This window comes from Tamandua tetradactyla, chromosome 17 (assembly GCF_023851605.1).
Source record: "Tamandua tetradactyla isolate mTamTet1 chromosome 17, mTamTet1.pri, whole genome shotgun sequence".
In the NCBI taxonomy this organism is placed as follows: Eukaryota; Metazoa; Chordata; class Mammalia; order Pilosa; family Myrmecophagidae; genus Tamandua; species Tamandua tetradactyla.
In genome coordinates, this window is record NC_135343.1 from 33,254,177 (window position 1) to 33,280,353 (window position 26,177).

The 26,177-nt window shown below is 34.3% G+C and overlaps 1 protein-coding gene and 1 pseudogene across 4 annotated transcripts in view; both read left to right on the forward strand.

Annotated features, from left to right (window-relative positions):
* Window positions 1-26,177, forward strand: part of REL (REL proto-oncogene, NF-kB subunit) — a 40,675-nt gene that overhangs the window by 6,375 nt on the left and 8,123 nt on the right. For all 4 annotated transcript variants that reach the window (XM_077134301.1, XM_077134302.1, XM_077134303.1 and 1 more), the window contains exons 2-5: window positions 2,351-2,493; window positions 5,078-5,226; window positions 11,298-11,389; window positions 25,399-25,539. In XM_077134301.1, the coding sequence (XP_076990416.1) occupies window positions 2,351-2,493; window positions 5,078-5,226; window positions 11,298-11,389; window positions 25,399-25,539 (525 nt within the window). The remainder of the gene's footprint in view (window positions 1-2,350; window positions 2,494-5,077; window positions 5,227-11,297; window positions 11,390-25,398; window positions 25,540-26,177) is intronic.
* LOC143660868 (CDGSH iron-sulfur domain-containing protein 1 pseudogene) lies at window positions 13,902-21,395 on the forward strand (annotated as a pseudogene).

The following is a 26,177-nucleotide window of genomic DNA, read 5'->3' on the forward strand; positions in this document are numbered from 1 at the left end:
AACATAATACTATGGACGTTTAGAGGAGGGAGAGATTATTTCCAACTGAGGCAATATAGAATATTAGCAGTAAACACTGATAGTTGGTTGTTAGACTTTTTATCAATAAAGAGCTTCTGCAAGGGAGGGTTTATAAGTACTCTATTATATGATAATATTTATGCCAGTTTTTATAATTTAAACATTTTTAAAATGATCTTTCCAGCAGCTTTTCTGTTCTTTTATAAGTAGGCTTTTTCTTAAATCATTACCTAGTTTAAAGATGTGCTGTGTGGCCAAGGAACTATTTGAATGCTCACTATGAGTCTAGCACTTTTATTCACAACACACACACAAAATGTTAACCACTTACCATTGATGATATCATTCTGTATCAATTTCTCATCAAGGCACCTTTAAATAAGTAATGGGCAGGGATTTATTTGACCTTTAGTTCAACCACATAAATTGTTTTATATGTCATGTAAGAAATACTGTTGATTTTATCAGTTATTTAGAGGAAAATGTACTTTCTCTTAAATATTCCTACAAGAATATAAAAGGATGAGAGCAATTTGAGTGTATAAAATGTTTATCTGCATGTCTGTCTGTCTTACTGTTTTTCAATAAAATTGAAATATTATGAAACTGCTTAGGAAAAAGTCAGTTTTCCCTGGCATTTTGAATGAACAAATAAGTAGTAGATTCAAGCAGAAGGGGTCTGAACCAAACCTAATAAAACTATAGGTAATAGTAATAACAGTTTACTTTGTTACTGAAGGTCAATTGACCTTGAAGCTCTCAATGATCCTTTACTTTCTTTTAACACCATTGTTCACTCAGTCACCAAGTACTATCAATTTTATCTTCTAAATAACCTTTCATCATTGTTACCTCTACCATATTCAGAGATACTTGCCTCGCTGCTATTATTTTAATAGTCCCTAAACTGGTAATCCTGTTTTCTCTTTTCTCTCACATCTGTTCATGGCCACCAGAATTGTTAATCGAGAATCCAGTGATCACTTGATTTCCCCTGCTTAACAAGAGTTGTTGATGCTCTGTTGCCAATTGGATGAAATACAAGTCCCCCAGTGGGCTCCACTTTCGTTTCTCTTTCTAAGAGTAAATGTGGTGATTCTCAAACAGATCTTCTCTTCTGTGCTGCCATACCTGCGGACACAATTTTCTTCCTTGGAATGCCCTACCTTTCTGCCTTTTCCCCCATCTCTCTCCCCACCTCTTAATTAACTCTTTTTTTCCCCCTATCTGACATAATGAGGCATTTTTGATTCTTTTGTTCTTATCACTTTATGCTTAATTTTGTGACTATTTTTCTCCCTTTTATCATATAATAATTTGTATTCTGTTGCCTTTACTATTCTGTAAGGTCCTTTAGAGTAGCAGTTGTGCTTTGTCCATTGTGGTATCACTATAAATCAGCACTTTCCAAGACCTGGTACTTGGTAAAAAGATAACACGTCATCTCTGATCCTCACAACACCTCTGTGAGGCTAGTACTAATATTACCCCCACTTTACAGAGGAGTATAAGAGATTTAATTTTATCTCCACATTTTTATAAAAATGGACAAAAAGAATAGTTTGTGTTCTTTTTGGCGTGGCTTTCCTCAGCATCATTATTTTGAGATTCATTCATATTGTATTAGTTCATTCCAAAGGTGCATTTTTGAATTATTTAGAAAGCAATTTTAAAATTTTTCTTCCCTGTGTCTTATACTTTAGAAAAGCTTTAATTTGAAAATTCTGATGAGCCTGAAATCTCTTAGGACTTGTTCTGATATACTATGTATAAGTCTTTTGAGATTCCAGTGAAGATGTGAAAAGCTTACATATGCTTCTGCAAGAATTTAAATGGATTTTCAGTTTCAGTGAATGGTCTTTTAGTCTATTCTTAGAGTCTAATGTAAAATCAAGCAGTAAAATTACATTTTACTCACTTTAGAGTACATTATTATACTTCTGAATACTATCTTCTTAACCCTCTGGGGAAATCTTGGGGGAAACCCTTCTACTTGGTCTCATGTGGGAAGTAGTTTATCTCTGAAGTGGTTATCTCAGAACTTCATACTGGTATCAGCTATTGCTATTAAGTGATAAAGTACTAACCAATCAATATGGTTTGAATGACTTGTGTTAACACTATGTAGGAGCTTTTTGAATGGGGGAAAAAGTGTCTCTCCTACCCAATCATGGAAATTGCATTTCAAACTTGTTACTTCATGTTGGGAGGGAAAAATCTTTATTTTAATCTGCTGTTTTGAAAAAAAAGTGGTTAAAATCCATTATTATTGCTATCTTAATCTCAAACCACTTCCCCCCCCCCCCCCACTTTTAAAAAACATTTTCAGGTGGCTATAACCCATATATAGAGATAATTGAACAACCCAGGCAGAGGGGCATGCGTTTTAGATACAAATGTGAAGGACGATCAGCAGGCAGCATTCCAGGAGAGCACAGCACAGACAACAACCGAACCTACCCATCTATCCAGGTAATAGACCCTTCTCTTGTGTGTATCTCATGTTTAGTTGTTTTATATTTTAGCTACAACAGTTACATTAAAGGTCTAGTTTCTTCATGGTAATCTCCAAGTCTTTTATTTCTTCCTCTTTTTAAAATTGACCTATACTAGATAGCTAGATGCCTAGGTCTATTTCTTAAATATAGGATGGATTCTTCGCCTCAGCAGATAAATCATGAATTGCCGTCATTGCTGGGTATTAAATCTAAGTAAAGTGCTTCGCAGTGCTTAGTGCACATTGGCAGCTTGTGGATGGTCACCCCTTTCGTGGGATGAAGAAAAAGCATTCTCTCCTTCCAGAGGTGAATGAAATTGTCCTGTAGACTGAAAATGTGAATGTGGAAACTCAGTTAGCACTCCTCTTCTCCGTAATTACTTAGTTTAGAGGCTATGGAAAAGGAGAACGACATGTTTTTCTCCTCTTTCCTTACCTATACTGTTTGTCCCTGATACTCTAGGTTTCGCAACAACTAATTTGAAATATTTTACTCTTTAAAGACAGTTTTTTGAAAAATGTTAGCGTAAATTTTAGAAGTTTATGAACCAACTTAACTTTAGTAACATGTACTATATATTTATAAAATATAGTATGTTTTATTTATTTGACTTATTTATTTTTTAACTTTTTTTATTGTGAAACACAACATGTATACAAAAAAGTAAAAAATTTCCAAGTACATTTTAACAAATAGTCACAGAATACATTTTAAAGTTTGAATGGGTTACAGTTCCACGATTTTTTGTTTTTTCTTCTAGCTGCTCCAAGACACTGGAGACCAACAGAAATATCAGTACAATGAATTAGCGGATATACTCATTTGTTAAATCCTATCCTCCCTGTTAGATCTTCCTTCTCTTTAAATAATATATTTACATAAAAGCAATAAATTTTAAAGTATATCGCAACAATTAGTTGTAGAATAGATTTCAGAGTTTGGTATGTGTTGCCATTCCACAATTTTAGATTTTTATTTCTAGCTGTTCTGTGGTACTGAAGGTTAAAATAAGTATCAATATAATGATTCAGCACTCCTACGCATTTGTTAAACCCGACCTTCTTTGTGTAGCTCCACCATCACCTTTGATCTTTCTTCCACTCTTTAGGGGTATTTGGGCTATGCCCATTCTAACTTTTTCATGTTGGAAGGGCTGTCGATAATATGGGATAGAGGAATGGAACTAGTTGATGTTCTGGAAGGGCTGGCCCCTCTACATTTCAGGATTGATCTGGATGAGGGACTATTTGACTTATTTTTAATGAACTTTTTAACCTTTAAATGCCAGTTAAAAACTTGAATGACAGAGTGGATTTTGAAAAATGTTTTTCTTACTCTTTAATCAACAGATGTTAATTCATTATTTTATAGTTAGATTACTTACAAATGTTATTCTATTGAACATAAAGGGGATTGCTGAATTATAGAATAAGCCAATGGCAAATTATATATTGAATTCCTAATTTTTATCACATTTTTGGCAGCAATACAGATTTGGGTTATCTATATCCTTTGATTTAAATGTTAAAATAGAAGAAATGCTAGTAAAAGGTGAATAAGAGACACAATTCTTTCAATCTGTTTTCTCCATAATTCATCTTATTCTATACATTCTCTAAAATATAAGATCTGTTGTGTCTTTACCAGTCCAGTTAGTATGAAACACTTTACAGTTGAGTTCTAGATCAGCCTGTCTAATACTCCTGAATACCTTTCTTTCATCCCTAAAGGCAGTACTTCCTGGTTACTGTTCAAAGAAATTTAAGTTCAGAGTTATGGGTTTGAATTTTTTCCACCTGTTAAGCCTCCCAGTCTTACTTAACTGCCTTTCTTCCTTGTGGTATGCTGGTTTTTATATTCCCTGCATTGATCTTGCAAATTTGCTAGCTTTCAAACCAAACATTAATTCTTCCCCTGCTCAGTGCCTCCTCTTCCACGCTAAACTCTCTTTACTTTCATGTTCAACACATATTTTCTGCATGAAACTTTATCTTGTTAAAACTCACCTTGACTCATTGCCTGTTGTGCACTGAACACTCTGGATGTTCTTACTGATTAACAAATATTTTTTGTGTAATGAAATAACACATTTTAAGTAAAATGATCATGTTGGCATGCTACCATTCACAGTGTGGCTTAAATAAATACTTTCAAGGAATGTATTTGGTATGACAGTACATCTAAGAGCAGGGCATTCAGTGAGTTAACATCTAATATTTCCTGATCGCTCTGTGATATGATTTTGGAATAATTTTACTTGTTTCAAAAGGAAAATGGGCAGAGTCAGATGATGTGACCTACTGAAGTTAGAGAGAAACGACATGTCAAACTCTCAGCTCTTTGGCATGTAGTTTCTCTTTAACTTCAATAGGTCACATCATCTGAGAGGTAAAGTCTTCCCTACTGATGTTTTCTGGAAGGTTTCATCCCTACTGCCAGTAATTTGAACTTTATTTAGCCAGTACTAACTACATTATATAAACTTAGCTAACATTTAGTAGATTAGTTCTTAATGAGATGCATTTATGGCTCATATATTTCATTTCCCCCGTTTTCAGATTATGAACTATTATGGAAAAGGAAAAGTGAGAATCACATTAGTAACGAAGAATGACCCATATAAACCTCATCCTCATGATCTGGTTGGAAAAGACTGCAGAGACGGCTACTATGAAGCAGAATTTGGACAAGAACGTAGACCTTTGTTGTGAGTATACAATCATAGACACCTTCAAGAATAGGATAAGCATGGGTACCTGTGTTTCCTATCCCTGACCGCTGTTATTTTTTAGCAGAATAAAATAATTTCTAATTCTACTTCTGTTTACTGTATATACATTTATTTTCTTAACATTTGTACCATAACTACCATTTGTATATATATAAAACTACCTTTTCATTCTTCATTGGAAGACATAGCTCATGATGGTAATAGGAGTCCTTTTTTTTTGCATGCAAGGCAGACAGATGAGAACTCTGCCTGCTGAGCCATCATGGCCGGCCCAGGAGTACTTTTTTTTTTTTTTAATTAATTAACGGAAAAAAAGAAATTAACCCAACATTTAGAAATCATACCATTCTACATATGCAATCAGTAATTCTTAACATCATCGCATAGATGCATGATCATCGTTTCTTAGTACATTTGCATCAGTTTAGAAGAACTAGCAACACAACAGAAAAAGATATAGAATGTTAATATAGAGAAAAAAATAAAAGTAATAATAATAGTAAAAAAAAAACAAACAACAACAAAAAAAACCTATAGCTCAGATGCAGCTTCATTCAGTGTTTTAACATGATTACTGTACAATTAGGTATTATTGTGCTGTCCATTTTTGAGTTTTTGTATCTAGTCCCGTTGCACAGTCTGTATCCCTTCAGCTCCAGGAGTACTTTTTATTGTTAATAAAAGTAAATATAAATTTATTTTATGCTGTTAATTTTCTTTTTTAGTTTGAACAATTTATCTTTTCATTTTTAGTGAACCTAAAAATTGCTAGATGTTAGAAAATCTGACAAAATTATTTAGTAAGAAGCCAGTTATAAATTTAACATACAAAAATCAATATAATGAATGTTAGACTATAAAAAATTTATGTGACGTGTTGTTCAGTCTCCCAGTAGATGTTCAGTATGTTAGTGAAAGTGTAAATTAATAAAATTTTTCTGGTGGACAATTTGACAACTAGGAAATAATTAATTAAGCATGTTCATATGTTTAGCTAGAATGATGTTCATTGTAGTTCTGTTATAATGTCAAAAAGTTAGAAGTAATCTAACCCAAAAAGAATTAGTTAAATAAATTGGTACATGAATGCGATATACTCCTATTAGCCTTAAAAAAGGCACTGCAGGTATGTATCTATTAAAATAAAAAGTTATTCTCAACATGAAATGAGTGAAGTAGGTTTTAAAACAGAATATATGGAGAATAATTTTATTTTTGTTTAAAGTAAATTTGTACATATACATGGTAGTATATACACACAGGTATTAATGGTTTTCTCTGGTAGGTAGGATTGTAGAGTTTCTAATGTTTTTCTTTTAATGTGTGTTTTATAATTCATTTTTGTAATGGATATGCATTTTGGGGAAAAAATGAAACCAATTTCAATAGAAGAAAAATCAGTAGCCTCCTTATATATTAGTAGTAACCATTTAGAGCATATACTTGAAAAATATTTTTGTCACAACAGCGTAAAGCATCTAGTAATACACACGGTAAGAAATGAACATTTTTTTCCTATCTGTATTATTTGACCTTCCAACAGCAGTATATACTTTCAACACTCCTTTCTTGAACCATTTTCATTCCTTGATTTTTGTGAGACCACTCTCTTGTTATGCTCCTGATTTTCTGATTCTTCCTCCTCAGTGTTGGTTATAGATAGTTAAATTTTAATGACCTCAATTATTGTCCTAGTAATGCTGTTTATAGCTGTCCCTTTAATCCAGGATCCACTTAATGATCATACATTTTATTTGACTGGTTTGCCTGTTATTTGATTTAGAACAGTTCTCTAGCCTTTTATAGTTTTTCGAGATAACATTTTTGAAAAATCCAGATTAGTTATTTTGGAGATTGTCCCTCACTGTGGAATAGTCTGAGTGGTTGCTCATGGTGTTAAACATTTTCAGTGATAAATATACAAAGGTGATACTGTATCCTTCTCAAAATATCTCTTCAAGAGACATGTGTTGCCAGTTTTTTTCTTTCTTGGTGATATTAAACTTGATTACTTGAGTAAGGTGGATTTCTCTAATACCAGGTTATCTTTGTCCTTTTTAATTAATAAATAATCTGTGGATTATTACTTTGAGGCTGCATGAATGATACCCTCTCCTGTTCTCCAGTAACTTTTGGGCATCCATTGATGACTACTACAAGAATCAGCTATTACAATAGTGGTTGTAAAAATGATTTTTTTAAATAATTTTTTTCTACATCTGTTATTTGACAGTATATTGTAAGGAAGAACTTTCCTTTTTCCCCTTCTCCATTAAAAAAAATACCACTATGGACTCAAGGATTTTCTCTTTTTTTGTATGCTGTATGGTGGGGGTCACATTTCATTCTTTTTCCATGTGAGTATCCCATTGTTGTAGCACCATTTGGTGAATTTTTTGTTTTTTTCTTTTCTTATTTGTTTGTTTATTGGGAAATGCATGGGCCAGAAATCAAACCCGGGTCTCCCAGGTGAGAATTCTCCCACTGAACTACCCTTACACATCCCTCGAGGATTTTATTTTTGAATTTAGCTTATTATATAGTCCATCATGGACATTGTTCTTGTATTTTTCAAATCAACCCAAATTTGACTAATGCAAGTCCCTTTCAACTTTCTCCTGTGTCCTTTCAACGTGCTTGCATCCTTCTTTGTGCACTGCTTTATTTTGTAATACATCAAATTGTTTGAGGCTTACTTGTGCTTTTTCTGTCCCAGCCTTCTAAGCATCAGTTTTTTTTGTAAGGCACCCTAGTTCCCTCCAGTGAGGAATAGTATTTAATTTTATTGTCTTCTTGACATATTCTGTTAGATGTCTCTAAAGCACCTCAAACAGAACATACCCAAACCATCATCTTATCCTCTGCATACCTCTTCCCTCCAACACTGGTCTTCTTTCTATGTCCCTTACCTTACTCGTTGCTCTGTAAGCCCCAGACACAGGTTTCATCCTCAGAATCTGTCACATGAATACACAGACGTTGAATCTACTCATAGATACCTCCTAAATAGCTCTTGACTCTGTTAGCTTCTCTCTGTGAACTCTACCAGTATCTCATTACCACTGTGGTCTAAATCCGGAATACTGGAATAACCTCTTGACTTGCCTTCTTGCCTCTCCCACCGCTACTCCCTTAATCTGTCCTCCACTTTTATCAGAGTGATCTTTTCAAAGAGAAATTGGAATTGTTATCCCCCCCCCCCCCCCCCCCGTTTAAAACATTTTAATGAGTTTATGTAGTTCTTGGAATGAGAACAGCATTGCTTACACAGCCTGTGGGGCCCATGTGGTCCGCTTGTGCTTGTACCCTTCTCGTACAGTACTCTTCTTTACACTGTGGTCACACAGGCCCTCCATTTGTTTCTTGTGCTCTCCAGGGCTCTTCTTTTTTTTTTTTTTTTTTTTTTTTTTAGAAGGAAGGAAGGATAGAAGGAAGGAAGGAAGGAAGAAAGGGAAACATTTTCTTGTTTTATTGTATTCTGTTTCTCCGTTTTTGTTACATGGGCTGGGGCCGGGAATCGAACCGAGGTCCTCCGGCATAGCAGGCAAGCACTTTGCCCGCTGAGCCACCGCGGCCCCCCTCCAGGGCTCTTCTGTAGAGCCTTTTCGTGTTCTGTTCCTTCTCCCCGAAAGTCTCTTTCCTCTCCTCCTCATATATATATATTTTTTCATAGTATCGCTCTCTGCAGGAAACCTGTTTGCCCTTCCTGAAGTGGTTAACTCCCTCCCATCATAAGGCTCCCATAACATCATGTATATTTCTCTCACAAACATTGTTATGTTTTCAGTTTAGCACTTTCTGGTGTGGTAATTTTATATCTACCTCTTTCACTAGATCTTAGGTCAGTGAACTTTTTATGTAAATGGACAATAGTAAATATTTCAGGTATGTTTGCAGCTGTTCAACTATGTTTTATAGCACAAAAAGCAGTCATAGACAATATATAAACAAGTGAATATGACTCTGGTTCCATAGAATTTTAATTATAAAACCAGGCAGTGGGCCAGATTTGGTCCACCTAGCTATAGTTTGTACTAGACTATATGCCCCATGCTAGGAAGGGATTGTATTTCCCCAGTGATTTCTGGACTTTTTGGCATATAGTAGGAGCTCCAAACTTGTTGAATGATTGTGAGTAATTGAATAATTGATGACTGAATAATTGATTCTTTGGGTGTTTCTGATTCTCAGCTGCTCTTTGATAAATTCTTTTTGAACGAGTCACTTAATCTCTATGAGACGTGGTTTCCTCATGTCAAAATTTCAAAATTCCCCACTATTTTTAATATTCTATAAGTAGCAGTCACATATGATTATTCAGATAAAACAAAATCAGTATAATGGGTAATTGGAGCTGAAGGGATACAGACTATGCAACAGGACTAGATACAAAAACTCAAAAATGGACAGCACAGTAATACCTAATTGTAAAGTAATCATGTTAAAACACTGAATGAAGCTGCATCCGAGCTATAGGTTTTTGTTTTGTTTTGTTTTGTTTTGTTCTTACTATTATTACTTTTATTTTTTTCTCTATATTAACATTCTATATCTTTTTCGGTTGTGTTGCTAGTTCTTCTAAACCGATGCAAATGTACTAAGAAACGATGATCATGCATCTATGTGATGATGTTAAGAATTACTGATTGCATATGTAGAATGGTATGATTTCTAAATGTTGGGTTAATTTCTTTTTTTCCGTTAATTAATAAAAAAAAAAATCAGTAGTGTTAAATAATAAAATGAAGTCTTCTTTTGTCAGAAAGTGAGAACCAAGCTTAGGAATCTTTTAAAGAAGTAGAATACTTTTGAAGAAGAAAACTTTAGTTTCAGGATTTCAAAAAAAGATTAAGAATTCAATATTTACTTTTAATTATCAAAGGCAGAGGAAAGATATGTCAAAGATATTTTAGGTGCTAACAAAATCACAAATGTGCTGCATATGAAGGGCGGGCTTGAACATAAGATAGCATGAGCACAAAGTGGGGTGCACAAAACAGCTACTTGTTGCAGATTGCCATGTGAAGTCTGAACAAACAGTAATGTTATTAAAACAAGTTTTACTTCCTTATTCACACCCACCTAACTTTAATGATGTCATGGTTTTTCCATGTGGGAGCAAGTATGACTGGTAGTGGTGGGGGAGTCCCCTCACCATGAGCTGTGCTGCACATATGCAAATTAGTTATATTTGTAGCTATTAAGAAGTTTTCCATAAATGATATTTTGAAACTTTTAACATTGTTAGTACTAAACCTCTACCTAATTTTTATAAAAACATATTTCAGTATTTACTAATAATAAATTCATATAACTTCATATAGTATGGCACAAGCTATATTATATTTCATTGCTAGCAGTGAAATCAGAAGTCAAAAATCAAAAGTCTGTGAGGCCAAGCAGGCAGCATAAATGAGTGGAGAGGGGCAGGGACCAGCAAACTGGAGAGTCCAGCATAAATGAGGCAACTCCTCTGTTCCAGCCAGTTATTTTGGGTCAACCTGGTGTTGCCAGACCTTAAAATGCTCTAGAAAAGCCAGAGATCCCAATATTTATATGCAATTACTTGATTTTTAAACATTGGTAGGCAACCTACACACTTTTTTTTTTTTGAATGTGGGCAACATTCTGTGGGCTTAGTGAAACCTTCCTGTGGGCATTTTTTTTTTAATCTTTATTACATTATCAAATATGTAGATTTTATTGATTTGGTTATGAATTTGGGAGATAAATTTTGTTTACTGGTATTGCTTTCAGTTACTCTTCATCTACTTTGGTACATTTGATTAAGGCATATTAATAAGATATAATAATAAAATATTGCATGTAAAAATGATATATTTTAACAGTCCTTTTAGAAATATAAATACCCTCACATTTTTATCGTAACAATTGAAAATATATTTCATGCTTTATTTCCATCTGCCAGTATGATGGCTTTGCAGAAGTGGGTATATGCTCAATTTGTACAGTATTCACTAGTAGAACCTTATTTATATGTCTTGTGTTTCTACTGCACTTACAAAAGTTCTGTTTTTCTCTTCTAGTTTTCAAAATTTGGGTATTCGTTGTGTAAAGAAAAAGGAAGTAAAAGAAGCTATTGTTTCACGAATAAGGGCAGGAATCAATCCTTTCAATGGTAAGTATGTTTTATATAATCACTTCTATTATTTGGGTGTTGTTCTAGTTTGCTAGCTGCCAGAATGCAATTATACCAGAAACAGAATGGCCTGTAAAAAGGCAAATTTATTAATTTCCTTGAGAATGTCCAAATTAAAGCAAGTCTATTAAAATGTCCAAATTAAGGCACCAACAAGAGGTTACCTTCACTCAAGAAAGGCCAGTGAAGTTCATGGTTTCTCTCTCAACTGGAAAGGCACATGGTGTACATGGTGACATCTGCGAGCTTCCTCTCCAGGCCTCTTGTTTCAGGAAGCTCCCCCAGGGGCGTTCTCCTTCTTCATCCCCAAAGGTCACTGGCTGGTGGATTCTGTAGTTCTCATGTCTCTGCTGCTCTCGTCATTCTTAAGCTTTCTCCAAAATGCTTCCTCTTTTAAAGGATTCCAGTAAAGTAGTCAAGACCCATATAAAATGGATGGATTAACATCCAAAAGTTAATACCCAAAATGGGACAAGTTACTGCTCCATGGAGATAATCTAATCAAGTTTCCACCCTATAGTGCTGATAGGGATTAGAAGAAATGGTTGTTCCCACAAGACTGATTAGGATTAAAACATGACTTTTCTAGGATACATAAATCCTTTCAAACCGGCACATTCCACCCTCTGGACCCTAAAAAAGACATGTTTTTCTCATTTACAAAATACATCAGAAAGCCTTAATGCATTTCAGTAACAATACAAATATAGTATAAGGTTAAAACAAGTACTAAGTCTCATCAAATTTAGTTATAAGCATAGTCTGTCCTAAGGCAAAAATCTTCTCTGGCTCTGGACTTGTAAAACTCAGAACAGGTTATTTGCTGTCAACATATAAAGGAGAGACAGTTATAGGATAAATATTCCCATTTCCATAGGGAGAAATTGGAAGGAACACATGGGTCACTGGACGCAAACAGTTCTGGAAATCTGCAGGGTAAACTCCATTAGATTTTAAAGTCTTAGAGTCATTTATCTTCGGAGCTTTAGAAAGTAGCAGTCCCACCCTTTCCAAGGGCCTACGCAGAGGTCTACCTCTCTCCAAATGCAACAACCTTGGGGGACATTGGGGAGACCATCTTTTTCTTGGCTCCACCCTCTCCAAGCATCAGGGCCGCACCCGGGCTCTCTGCCATCTGCAGGGCACATGTTCAGCCCTTCCATGTGGTGGCAGCCAGGCTCTCCCCAAACCCCAAGGAATGTGCTCTACCCTCTCCAAGGCCTGAGGTGGCATGACTCTTCCACTGCAACCAGTTGGAAGGCCCATCCTCTGTTTTCAGGACAAACTCATCCTCTCCACATGCTTGGGTGGGTCTGCTCTCCTGGTCTGAGGTTTCTTGACTCTAGACTTTGGCTTCCATAGTTTTGCCTCTGCAGTTATTTTACCTTTACTTTGTCCATTTTCTGAGCCCCCCAGTCCTGACTGGTAGCAGCTCTGTTTATACAGGTCCCACAACACTGTTATTGGCTTTTTATGTAGTAAGCAAGGATTGTGCCAATCAGACAGCAGGAGTTTCCACAAATCCTTCCTGGATAACTCCATTTCCAATCCTGGCTTTTTCTGAAATGGCTGACTAGTTCCACATTTGGTTAAATCGTCACGAGGAGCACTATTTTCTGGGGTCTCCCTTCCTGGAAGCCCAGAATTTTCCAGATCATCAATTTTTGGTTTCTTTGTACCCAAGAGTTCAGTTCTCAGCTTATCTTTCCTGTTGAATTTCACTTTAAGCTGTGAGGAGACACCAGGATGCACTTTCCACATTTAATTTGGAAATCTTTTCTTCTAAATATCCAAGTTCATGGCTTTTAAAATCTGCCTTCCAGCCAAAGCCACTAGTCAATTTTGCCAGATTATCTGCCATTTTAAAACAAGGATCGCCTTCCTTCCAGTTTGCAGTAACATGTTCCTCATCTCTATCTAGAGCCTTGTCAAATGTATGTTTAGAGTCAACATTTCTAACAAACAGTCTCTTCAAAGCATTCTAGGCCTTCTCTGTCACGCTCTTCACAACTTTTCCAGAATCTTCACCTTATCCATTTAAAAAGCCTTTCAACGTCTTTGGTATTTGCAAACCACAGCAGCAGCCCACTCTCAGTACCAAAATCTGTTCTGGTTTGTTAGCTACCAAAATGCTATATACCAGAAATGGAATGGCTTTTAAAAAGCCACTTAAAAAGGCTAATTTATTAATTTTTAAGTTTGCAGTTCTAAGACCAGGAGAATGTCCAAATTAAAGCAAGTCTATTAAAACGTCCAAATTAAGGCACCAACAAGAGGTTACCTTCACTCAAGAAAGGCCAATGAAGTTCAGTGTTTCTTTCATCGTCTAGCTTCCTCTCCAAGGCCTCTTGCTTCATGAAGCTGCCCTAGGGGCGTTCTTTTCTTCAAACCCAAGGGTCTTTGGCTGGTGGACTGTGTAGTTCTTATATCTCTGCTGCTGTTGTCATTCTCAAGCTTTCTCCAAAATGCTTCTGCTTTTATAGGAGTCCAGTAAAGTAATTCAGACCAACCTACAGTGGGAGGAGTCACAGCTCCATGGAGATAATCTAAGCAAGTTTCCACCCTATTGTGCTGAATAGGAATTAGAAGAAATGGTTGCTCCTGCAAAATTGATTAGGATTAAAACATGGCTTTTCTAGGGTACATAAATCTTTTCAAGCTGGCACAGGAGTGGAGGTGTGACTCATTGTGTAAGTGATTTCTATTTGTATGTTGAACTTGAGTTTTAAAAACTTGTGTTCATTTTTCTAATTGTAGACTTTTATCTATATCTGAGGAATGAAATATTTTTAAAAGTTTTCACAGTTGTTGGAAAAACATTTCTTATGCAAAAAGCTATCTGATATTATTAGAGAGAGTGTTTTTCTATAAGAAAACCTCAAAAAGTGTTCTGCTTCTGTTGAATGTAGTCTTAATGTCACTTCCTAAAGACATTTCTGAAAGTTTAATAGGTGCTCTGGTTATAAGGTACTGGAGTGCTTTTAACTCAAGGGCTTATTCAACAGCAAAAACTTAAAATTTATCCCCATGTGTAAAAAGAAGTATAGAAATATAGTAGAAGCCACACAAAATATTTTTATAGTGTGTTTGTGCAAATGGTCAGTTATTCTTTAGTTGATTTTATTGGGGAATCATAAAATAATGTTTATTAAGCATTTATACTTAAGGTACCCTCTGGTGTGGGATATGGCACTTGTTTGAATAGACAGATGACTGCCAAGTTGTATGCTGGTATCCTATGCTAATGGAGTTTCCATTCTAAAGTTTTCTGCAGCTATTTAAATATGCAAAATTCAGGAATTAAATGACTGTAAGATTTTCAGAGTCAATTTCTTTGTCCTGTTTAAGACATGCTTATATTGTTGGTCTGTGTTTTTCCTTGCAGTGTAAAAGTAATTTAAGGGATATGATAATTTGAGAAATGTGATCACAGATGAGTACTGTGTTTTGTGAACCATAAGCTCTGCATTTCTTCTCTAAAGGTTTTTATTTTTTATACTTTCTAGTATAATATTGAAAGCAGAAGTCACTTCCTCCCTTTCAGTCTTACCTGCCTGTTGTTAAATTTGATGTATATTTTTGAGGTATTTTTATACATGTATATTCATGTAGATACATTTTAAAATTTAAATGTAATCATGCTATTCTTTCTATTCTTTCTGCTACTTTTTTCCCATTCAGAAATGTATCTTAAGCATCTTTCCATGTTAGTACTTATAAATCTGTTTTATTCTTGTAATCAGTATTCCATTGTTTGGGTAGACTATAATTTGTTTATCCAGTTATCTATTAATGAACATTTTTGTTTTCATATTATTAAAAAAGCTCCATTGATTATATAATTTGAGCTCTTATATGATTATTTCCTTAGGATAAATTTCAGAAGTGGAAAATATTTGGGTCAAGCATGCTCATTTAAATTTTTTATTCATTGTCAAATTAAAAGAGCAGACTTTTAAAGAGGCCATGTAGGTCTAGATGCAGTATGAAATAAGGAGATTATAAATAATAGCTACTGTTTATTAAGCACTCTTAATAAAGTAATAAAGAGAGTAAATGTTAAATGTTTTATGCATGTTATTTTATTTTATTGTTATAACAACAGTGCTTTACAGAAGGGAAAATTAAACTTTAGTTATGTAACTTTGTCAAATCATGCAACAAATGTAAGTGGCAGAACTGGAATTCAAACCCTGGTCTTCTGACTCTAGAGAAGGTTTTGAGATATGAGGCCATCTGTGGGAATTTTTTTTAAGTAGTCCAAAACCAGACATGATATTAATAACATTCATATAGCACTTAGAATAGTTCCTGGTACATAGTAAGTACTATCAATATTTTTCTTCATTTAATCTTTATAAAAACCTATGAGGGGTGGTGCCTGTGCAGAAGCAGCCTGGTGTCCGTGCCCTTTTCTGCCTCTTGCACCTTGACTCTGGTTGTCCTCGCTAGTCTTGGCTGTGCTTGGCATCCTGTGCACACGCATTGCAAACAACGATGCCATGAGTCTGACTTCCAGTTCTAGCATGGGAGTTGAATGGATTGCAGCAGTTATAATTGCTGCTGAAACAGTTGCAATTGGTTATCTAGCCTACAAAAGATTTTATGTAAAAGATCATCACAACAAAGTTGTGGTAAACTTTCATATCCAGAAAGACAACCCTTAGGTAGTACATGCTTTGGGAGGTAAAGCTGTGTACTATCGTTGTTGGAGGTCCAAAAAGTTCCCACTCTGTGATGGTTCTCACACAGAGCACAATGAGGAGACTGGAGACAACGTGATACCTCTGATCATTAAGAAAAAAGAAACTTAAATGGACAGTTTTGATGCTACAAACTAACCTGTCATAATGTTACCTGATTGTTTAATTAGAATAACACTTCTGTGTAATTCACATCCCCTAGGATCTAGAAGTGATTTATCACAAACTACAGCTTTCACATTCATGGCATTTGCCTTACCTATTGACATGTGGTACACATTTGTTTAAACACACCAAACAAAGGGAAAAACCAACCTCATGGCTTGGTAAGGTTACTTTAGTCTTGTAAGGAACCATTTCTTTTAATTTAAAGTAATGATATTAGGATATAGTTTTTTGTTGAAATTAGCAAATTATTTTCAAAATCATGTATGTAGAAATTGTACTTGTAAGTTTCAAAGAAACCTAGATAGTAAGTTGGTTGTGATTAATTTCATAATACAGTTGAGGAAAAATCTTATGACCTTGATTTTCTTCTTGACAATGTTACTGAGAAAACATGGCTTCTGTGTTTTTACAGTTTTTGATCAAAATGAACTATGAATGTCATTCTGTTTAATTATGAGTGTGCCAGAACAATAATGAAGGGGTGGTACCTTCTTTGTATTCATCTTCATAAATATTTAATTGGTCCATTAAAGGAAGCAGTAGTAGAAATTTAGATCCAAGTGATAGATTTAAAGTTATTGTGAAGGCTCTCTCAATATGTAATGTTCTGAAATTCTAGCCCAAGCAGCAGCAAGCACTTGAATTGGGAATATTGAAAGAATTGGGGGAAGACATAATGTCAAGTCTCCTGAATGCAAAGCATACATCCATGACATCAGTGGTTGTCACAGATCTAGACCTAAGGTGTTGATAGATTTTTTTCTCATTTTGGCTAATCCAGCACATGGCTAATACTAGTAGAGATACTGTTTTGAAGAGAAAATTAAGAATTATATCATCTTCTAACTTGTATGATCTTTTTCTTAAAAGCAAGACTTTGAAGATGTGTTTATGTAATATTCTTCAAAGATTGGAACCAGAAACCTTGCTGCATTCATTACTATTTCAGCAAGAGAAAATATCAAAACTGAAAACAATTAGAAATAATAGATGAATTAAGACAGGAGTTAAATATATTTTTAAAGAGGAATTGTTTTGGGTTTTATCCCTTAGAAGGAAAAAGTGACAATTCATATGTGATATGTATTTAAGTAAAAGAGATTATTTGAAATTGGTAAAAATACTCAAATAGGGAAATATGCCCATTATTTCTTTTAATATAATTGAATTCTCAGTCATAGTCAATCACAAGTTTCTGATGTTAAAGTCCAGTTACCTTGGAAATCTGAAGAATCCATGATTCTGCCTATCAGATTGTTGGGCTGAATTTTCTCTATGTTCCCGCTGCCCCCTCCCCCCCTTTTAAAAAAGAATTATGAATGAATCAACAAAGAATATCATGTTTTTAAAGATAATTTAAAAAGGAAAAAACTTCCATAAACTGCTTTCCAAGTTTCTGATAAAGGGACCTTCTTTATCTTGACAAAATTAACTTCTCAATTTTGAATCTGAAATTATATTGCTAGTCATGTATTTTTGTAGTTACTGAAAGGAAAAAAGTTTCAATTCTCAAAACCATATTTTTCAAAGATAAAGCATTGTCTGTGTTTGTGTGCATGTATGTGTATGGTGAAATTAAAAATGATCACCTTACTGTGAAAAAAAAAAACTATGAAGTATAGGTAACGTTATCTCTATTTTAAAAATGAGCAAATGAGGCACAGAGAAGCTAAGCTGAGGTCACACAGCTGATGATTAGAGAAGCTGGGATTTGAACACAGGTAGCCTTCAAAGCTCATGAATTTAACTGTTGTTCTCTGCTGCCTAGATGAATGTAGATTTGGCATAGAACAATCCTGCCAATTGATCCTTCACAATATTTATGTTTTTATTGTTGTTATTTAGTTTTTGGTTTTTTTCCCCTTTCCCTAGTCCTTTTGTTATCTCCCTAATTTAGGAAATTATCATCTCATAATTTGAGTTGTAGTGGAATCCTGTTTTCCCCTCCTAGTTCTTCCCCATTAGAAAGACAGGCACTGTCTTTTTATAGCTGTAACTAGTTCTTAATTTAGTTTCTGGCACATAATGAATAGATGTTCTTCAGTAAATTTGGTGAAAAAATGTATAAATTAATGACAGACTGCTAGAACCATTTACCTTTTGCCTGGAACATAAGCACTTAAATATTAACTTTTATAATCATTATAAATAGGAATTGTTTGTACATTTTTATTTAAATAAGACATAACTCTTAATATTGTCAGTCTGTATACTATGTATTTTTACCGTTTTTAACTTTTATTTCAGTAATGTTAGCAATATTAGACTTTTACAAATGTCACACATATTTAGAGCTAGTAGATGTTATAATTGACTTTAAAAACCCGATCTCTCTACTACCAAAAGAAATATGTTTTAATTATTTTCTGCACACACATCCTGCTCTTTTGACTAAGGAATGTATTTATTTCTAAAAATGAATTTAAAAGTCAACATCAAAAGGAAACAGAACAAGTGCTATCTTATATTCTTCTGTTCAATTAAAAACTGAAATTTTAAGTCATTTTAAGAGAAATTGATTGGGCTTATGCTTTTTGCTACATTTCATGTCAAACCAGTATCACTTTTCACATTATTAAAAGATTGCATTAAAATATTTTTATTGATAAATCTTAAGATACAAATATTCCTTACATGGTATACAGTCAGTGGCTCACAGTATCATCAAATGGTTGTATATTCCTCACCCTGATCATTTTTTAGAACATTTACGTCACTCCAGAAAAAGAAATAAAAAGAAAAAACTCATACATACCATATCCCTACTCCTCCCTCTCATTGATCACTAGTATCTCCATCTCCCCAGTTTTAACCTTTGTCCCCCCCATTATTTGTTTATTTTTTATCCAGATTTTCTACTCATCTGTCCATACCCTAGATAAAAGGAACATCAGACACAAGGTTTTCATGATCACACAGTCATATTGTAAAAGCTGTTTCATTATACAATCATCTTTAAGAAACAAGGCTACTAGAACACAGCTCAACAGTTTCGGGTACTTCCCTCTAGCCACTCCAATACACCATAAACTAAAAAGGTATATCTGTGTAATGTATAAGAATAACCTCCAATATAACCTCTCGACTCTGAAATCTCTCAGCCATGAAACTTTGTTTCATTTCTCTCTTCCCTCTTTTGGTCAAGAAGGCTTTCTCATTCTCTTGATGCTGTGTCCTGGCTTATCCCGGGATTTCTGTCCTACGTTGCCAGGGAGATTTATACCCCTGGGAGTCATGTCCCACGTAGGGAGGGAGGGCAGTGAGTTCACCTCCTGAGCTGACTTAGAGAGAGAGGCCACATCTGAACAACTGAAGAGTTTCTTTGGGGGTGACTCTTAGGCATAAGTAAAAGTAGGCTTAGCCTATCCTTTGCAGGAATAAGATTTATAGGGGCAATCCCCAAGACCAAAGGCTTGTCCTATTGATTTCGTTGTCCCCACTGCTTGTGAGAATATAGGAATTCCTCAGATGGGTAGGCTGAATATTTCTTCCTTTCTCCCCAGTTCCTCAAGGGGACTTTGCAAATATTTCTTTATTAACTGCCAAAATTACTCTGGGACATATGGGGGCATCACACTAACCTAGACAAGCCATCAAAATCTCATGCCCTGTTCAAGATTCCATGTACTTATGGTGTTCAACTAACTGATCATACAAGTTAAATTAGAAAATAACACTACCCAAAATATAAATTTTGTACCAATTAAACATCTCTCCCTTTAGTCTCACACAGAAATTGAAGTTTTAAAATGTGGACGATATCATCTTTTGCCCATTCTTTAGATATACCTTAGTCTTATCCAGATCAGCTTCAGTCATATCTCTACTCGATGTTTGATCGCTTTTTCAACTTTTTAAACATTCCTGTATGGGTAATGCTGACTTTCATAGCTTCAGAGCGTTAACTCTGAGTCTCAGGTGTCACACATACACCTGAAGTTTCAGGGAAAGACCATGTTATATACAAACAGCCCAGTATCTGAGAATTTCGAATTAACAGTTACACCTCCTCAATATATGTGACTGTGGAAAGAGCTTGCAAAAAAGATCGCATTTTGTATTGTAGAATTACATGTAAGAAATGAGTGTTCGGTTAAAGGGTATCTATCAATTAAAAAGCATAGAGCACACATCAGTCTTAAGGGGGAAGTATCAGAAGCATGCACTTTAAAGTTAGAAAGAAGAAAGGATGCCTACTCTTACCACTTCTCTTCAGCATTATAGTAGAGACCCTAGCCAGGTAGTGAGACACACACACAAAAGAAATCAGATATAAGGACTTGAAATGCGGAAATAAACCTGTGATGATTTGAGGCTATAAATATTATTTACTAGAGAAAACCCAAAAGGATATACAAATACAATATTAGAAATAAGTATGGTGAATGGATATGATAATATACAAAAGTTAGCTGCATTTTTATACATCAGCAAAAAAGAAAACATTTAAAGGAAATATTGTTAGAAAATATAAAGTACATAGGAATAAATCTAAATGATGATCAAGATTTCCTTAGGGAAAATTATAAAATTTTATTATGAGATAATAGAGAACACCTAAATAAATAGAGAGGTTCATGAATATGGAGATTTACTACTGTAAAGAGTTATTTCTTCCCAAATTGATAAACAGATTTAATGCAATTCCAGACAAAATACCAACAGGAATTTTCACTAAATATGTTCAGATGGATTTAGATAGGAATAGAAAAGATACTGCTATATAAGAGGAGTGGCAAGAAGAATTTGACCCTAACAGATATTAGGGTTTATTATGACGAAGTTCTATTTAAGACAGTTTAGTATTGAACCAAGGATAGATAAATTGATAAGAGTAGAATTGAAAGCCTAGAAACAGACTTAGGAAAATATAGGACTTTAATGTGTGAGATGACATGTCAGATCAGGAGGAAATGTTTGATTATTGAAGCTGGAAAAAATGGTTATTTAGTTAAGTTGAATTTTCTACATCATACCATATAAAGAAGGCAGCTGAAGATGGATTAAACTTTAATGTAAACTAACACTTTTAAAATCTCTTGGTAGAAAATATTGGTAAATATATTTTAGTTCTGAGGTATAGAAAGGTAAGACTTCTTTATAAAATGATAAATTTGGTGAAATTCTTCATTTCATTTCATTGTATTTTTCAGTTCTATAATTTGGTTCCTTTTTTTTTTGGTTTCAAAAGCTCCACTAAACTCTTAGTTGTGTCTTTTAACTCCATGGATGTATTAACTATACTTATTTTAAATCATGTGTCTGAAAACATCATTATCTGGATTCTTGGTCTGTTTTTCTTGTCACTTTTTTCTTCCTCTCTTTTTTTTAATCACTTTAATTTGTTTTCTCATATGCTGGTTATTTAAAATAAAATTGTAGATATTGTATATGAGAAATCATAAAGATAATTAAGGTCTAGAATGATATCTACATAAAATTTTCTTCCAGCAATTCACTAGGTGCAGTAGTACTTCCAGATCACCTAAATTCAGTGAGTGATTAAGGTTATTTGAAGCTGTGCTTTCATCCCTGTGAGTTCTGATATATTTACAATTTCACCCTTACTGTTAGGGTATAGTTCTTCTGGGCCACACTCAGGCATTTATCAGATAACCCATCCTTGGTGTAGACCCTGAACTTAATTTTTCCCATATAGTCTAGTGAGAGTTCTTCTCAACTTCTGATCTTCTTAGCCACATCTTCTTAGCCACCTTTTTCAGAATTAGCAGGAAATATACAGGATAAAAGTGGTCTCTTATTCTGAACTTGCCTCTCTGGGTTTCCTCCTCCCAAATCTTGACTCCCTGTTGCTTTATTTAGCTCTCTGATGTGTTTAGAGGACTTGGCTTCATATTTTGTCTACCTTTTTAAGTTCTCATGGTAGAGTTGGTCCCAGTTACGTTTGTAGTCTGCCATTACCAAAAGCAGAACTTCCCTTTGTCAGTTTTCACTTTGCAGTTTTCTTCACTTTGCAGTTTTCTTCAGCAACTTATAGAAATATCTAAATCTTTGATTGTTCACAGCCCTTTCTTTAATTCTTTATTCATTCATTACATGAGGAAATAATTAATAAATAGCCATTGTATGTAAGCCCCTATGTTCCATGCTTAGCAGAGGTATAAAGGTGCATCAGACATCATTCTGCCTTCATGAAACTTAGACTAATAAGGTAGAAGTGTATGGGAATAATTCTCATGTAAGATAAAAAACAAAACAAAACTTTAAATGCCTTAGAGAGGTATAGGTCAAGTGCCATACTGATTTAGAGAGGGGCGATAACCCCTTCCCTCTCAGAGGATCACGTTAGGCTTCACAGAAGAGAGGAAACATTTGAGCTAGGTCTTGAATGATACATACAGACCTTCTTTCACTGGATCCTGCATTGGGTAAAAACAGGTATCAGTCATGGTTCTTGCCTGTCAGTGGTTTTTAAACATGTTGCACAGAGATTAAAATAATTCTGATACAGCACTAATTGTATTTCCCACACATTGAGAGAATGCAAAATAAAGTCCCTAAAAAGTTATTATTGGAGAACTGGTAAAATTTCTTCTGTTTTATGGAAAGATTTTATAACTAAATGTTTTAAACTTCTATTAGCCAGTTTATTTACTTTTCTTTTACATGCCATTTGTTCTAGTTTGCTAGCTGCCGGAATGCAATATACCAAAAACGGAATGGCTTTTTAAAAGGGAAATTTAATAAGTTGCTAGTTTATAGTTCTAAGGCTGAGAAAATGTCCCAGTTAAAACAAGTCTATAGAAATGTCCAATCTAAGGCATCCAGGGAAAGATACCTTGGTTCAAGAAGGCCGATGAAGTTCAGGGTCTCTGTCTCAAGTGAGAAGGCATGTGGCGAACACAATCAGGGCTTCTCTCTCAGCTGGAAGGGCACATGGCGAACATGGCATCATCATCTGCTAGTTTTCTCTCCTGGCTTCTGGTTCCATGAAGCTCCCCAGGAGGTGTTTTCCTTTTTCATCTCCAAAGGTTGCTGGCTTGTGAACTCTCTGCATCTCATGGCTACATTGTTCTGCTCTCTCTGAATCTCCCTCTCCAAAATGTTTCCTCTTTTATAGGACTCCAATGAACCAATCAAGACCCACCCAAATGGGTGGAGACATGTCGTCCCTTAATCCAGTTTAACAACCATTCTTGACTAAATCACATCTCATTACAGTTTCAAACATACAGCATTGAATAGGGATTATTCTACCTTATGAAATGGGATTTATATTAAAACATGGCTTTTCTTAGGGGGCATACTTCCTTTCAAACCAGCACACCATTTAAAAAGAGTTTAAATAAACTTTTATTGAAGTATATTTTATATACAATAAGAGGGACCCAAATGTGTATACCCCCGTGTACCACCACTAGGTATGGTGGTTAAGATGTGACCACTACAGTCAAGATGGGGAACATTTCCATCGCCCTAAAAAAAATTCTCCTTGTGCCTCTTCCCTGTTAATCCCTCTCTTGCTTCTGGTTCTGGTTGATCAATAATCTGCCCTCCATCACTATAGATTACTCTTTTCTGAGATATCATATAAATGAAAGCATGCAACATATATTCTTTTGTTTCTGGCTTTTTTTTTCTTAGCTTAATGTTTTTGAGATACATTGATGTTGGGCTATATTCATGGTTTGTTCATTTTTGTTGTCAAGTATTGTTCCATTGTATGACTGTACCATAATTTATCTATTCACCTAGGTTTGTTTTTAAACTTATTGTAGACCCCCTCCCCCTGCTACTTACTTCTTTTTGTCTATTGATTAATCATCTTTGGAATTGAGAGACATGTTAATATCTTGAATTCTAAAATTATAATGCTTAAAAATTTATTTTTAAGGGGTAGGCCTCTCATTGCTTATGTAATCATGCCAATAGAGTATGCTGCTATGATGCAAGTATTGGTAGCCTAACATTTTGACCTTTTAATGTACAAATATGTTCTTGTAGACTCTTTCAATGCTAGCCTTAGAAATTCTGATACTGGGATAATTTTAAATGTTGTAATAGCTACTGAGGCTGTGTGAATGTACTTTAAAGAAAAACCATCCAAATTTTTTGTCACTTCCTAGCTATTGCCTATAATACTGAGGAATTTAGGTTTTAACATGTGTTTTCAAATTTAATATTCCACATTTTAGTATTCTGTATAATAAAAATTTGTATGTAATTTAAATATGTGTATTTCATGTTTTAAAAATATGGTTGTGTTATATTTATTACTACAGCTTAAGATATTTTGAAAAAAGGCAATAATATTTTCCTTTGGAACTAGGTTTCTTTTCAAATATCAATTTAACAAACTGTCATTATCCTGTATTTTGTTGTGGAAAATGGGTTTTTTATTTCGTCAGAACTGCAGAATTTTCCTGTGATAGGATTTTTTTAAAGCAAACTTAATTTGCACTTGAAATTCATTAATGGAAACTAGCCACCTTACATCATTTAATATCCTCTTGGTATTTCATCCCTAAGATGCTGATCTAGATTTTAGTAACTATTCCTGTGTATGTCAATTTTATACATAACATGTATAAAATTCTTTAGTGGAGTTCAGTTTTTAAGAGCCTGGACTTTAGATTCAGTAACCTGTGTTTGAATCCCCATCATACCGTTTGTCACCTGTTAAACTGACAAATAATTTTTGGACAAATAATTTAATCTCTTTAAAATCAGTTCTTCACTTGTAAAATGGGGGTGATAATTCATATACAGATTTAGGAGATAATTTACAGAGAGGTCTTAGCACAGTAACTGAACCAAATGCATATTTGTTGAATTAATAAATTCATGCCTATTCTCATTGTATACAACCTGCATTCATTTTTTGAAATTTGATTTGTTCTTACTATCAGTTTGAGATTCTATTCTCAATCCCAGATTACAGGGATAGTTACTTCTTGAACATGGCCAGAACTTAATAAATACTGTTATGTAGTGGACACTTGATGATGATGACAAATAGCATTCTTGAAATTGCATCTCATTCTGTTTTTGTTAGTACAGAGGTGGATGCTTCTCAAGGCTATTGGATATAACCACAGGTAGGAGAATTTAGCAGGGATTTAGTTCTATGTGATTATTTTATATTCTGTTATTCAGTACCTGAACAACAGCTGCTTGATATTGAAGATTGTGATCTCAATGTGGTGAGACTCTGTTTTCAAGTTTTCCTCCCTGATGGACATGGTAATTTGACAACTGCTCTTCCTCCTGTTGTCTCTAACCCAATTTATGACAACCGTAAGTATTTCTTCTATTTGTAGCTTTAGTTTTTTTTAAAAGCTTAATTTTTAAAAAACTAGTTTGGTAATTAGAAAAAATATATTCATTTCAGGAGAAATTCAAACAGTGCAGAAATATATAACAGAACAAATCTACCATTATCTTATTCTTCAAAGATAATCACTGTCCTCAGGTGCATATTTTGCCACTTTCTTCATATTTATGCAATATGTTATCATTATCATTATTCACAGAATATATTTTTGACAGCTATTTGAAGAATAATCACCGGTCTTGTTTTTAAACTTTTTCTTTTAGTAATTTATCTTGAACCTCTTTCTCTTTCATTCACCTTATTCTTTCCATTGTCTGTGTATTTCATTATATGGTTATATCATAATTTTATGAAATCATTACCTTACTAAAAGATACTTTGTTTCTTTCTTTCTCATTTTTTCTTTTCACTCTAACAAACTGTACTGCAGTAAATATTCTTCTTTTATTAATTAAAAAAAAATAAACTAACACAACATTTAGAAATCATTCCATTCTACATATGCAATCAGTAATTCTTAATATCATCACATAGATGTATGATCATCATTTCTTAGTACATTTGCATCAATTAAGAAAAAGAAATAGCAAGACAACAGAAA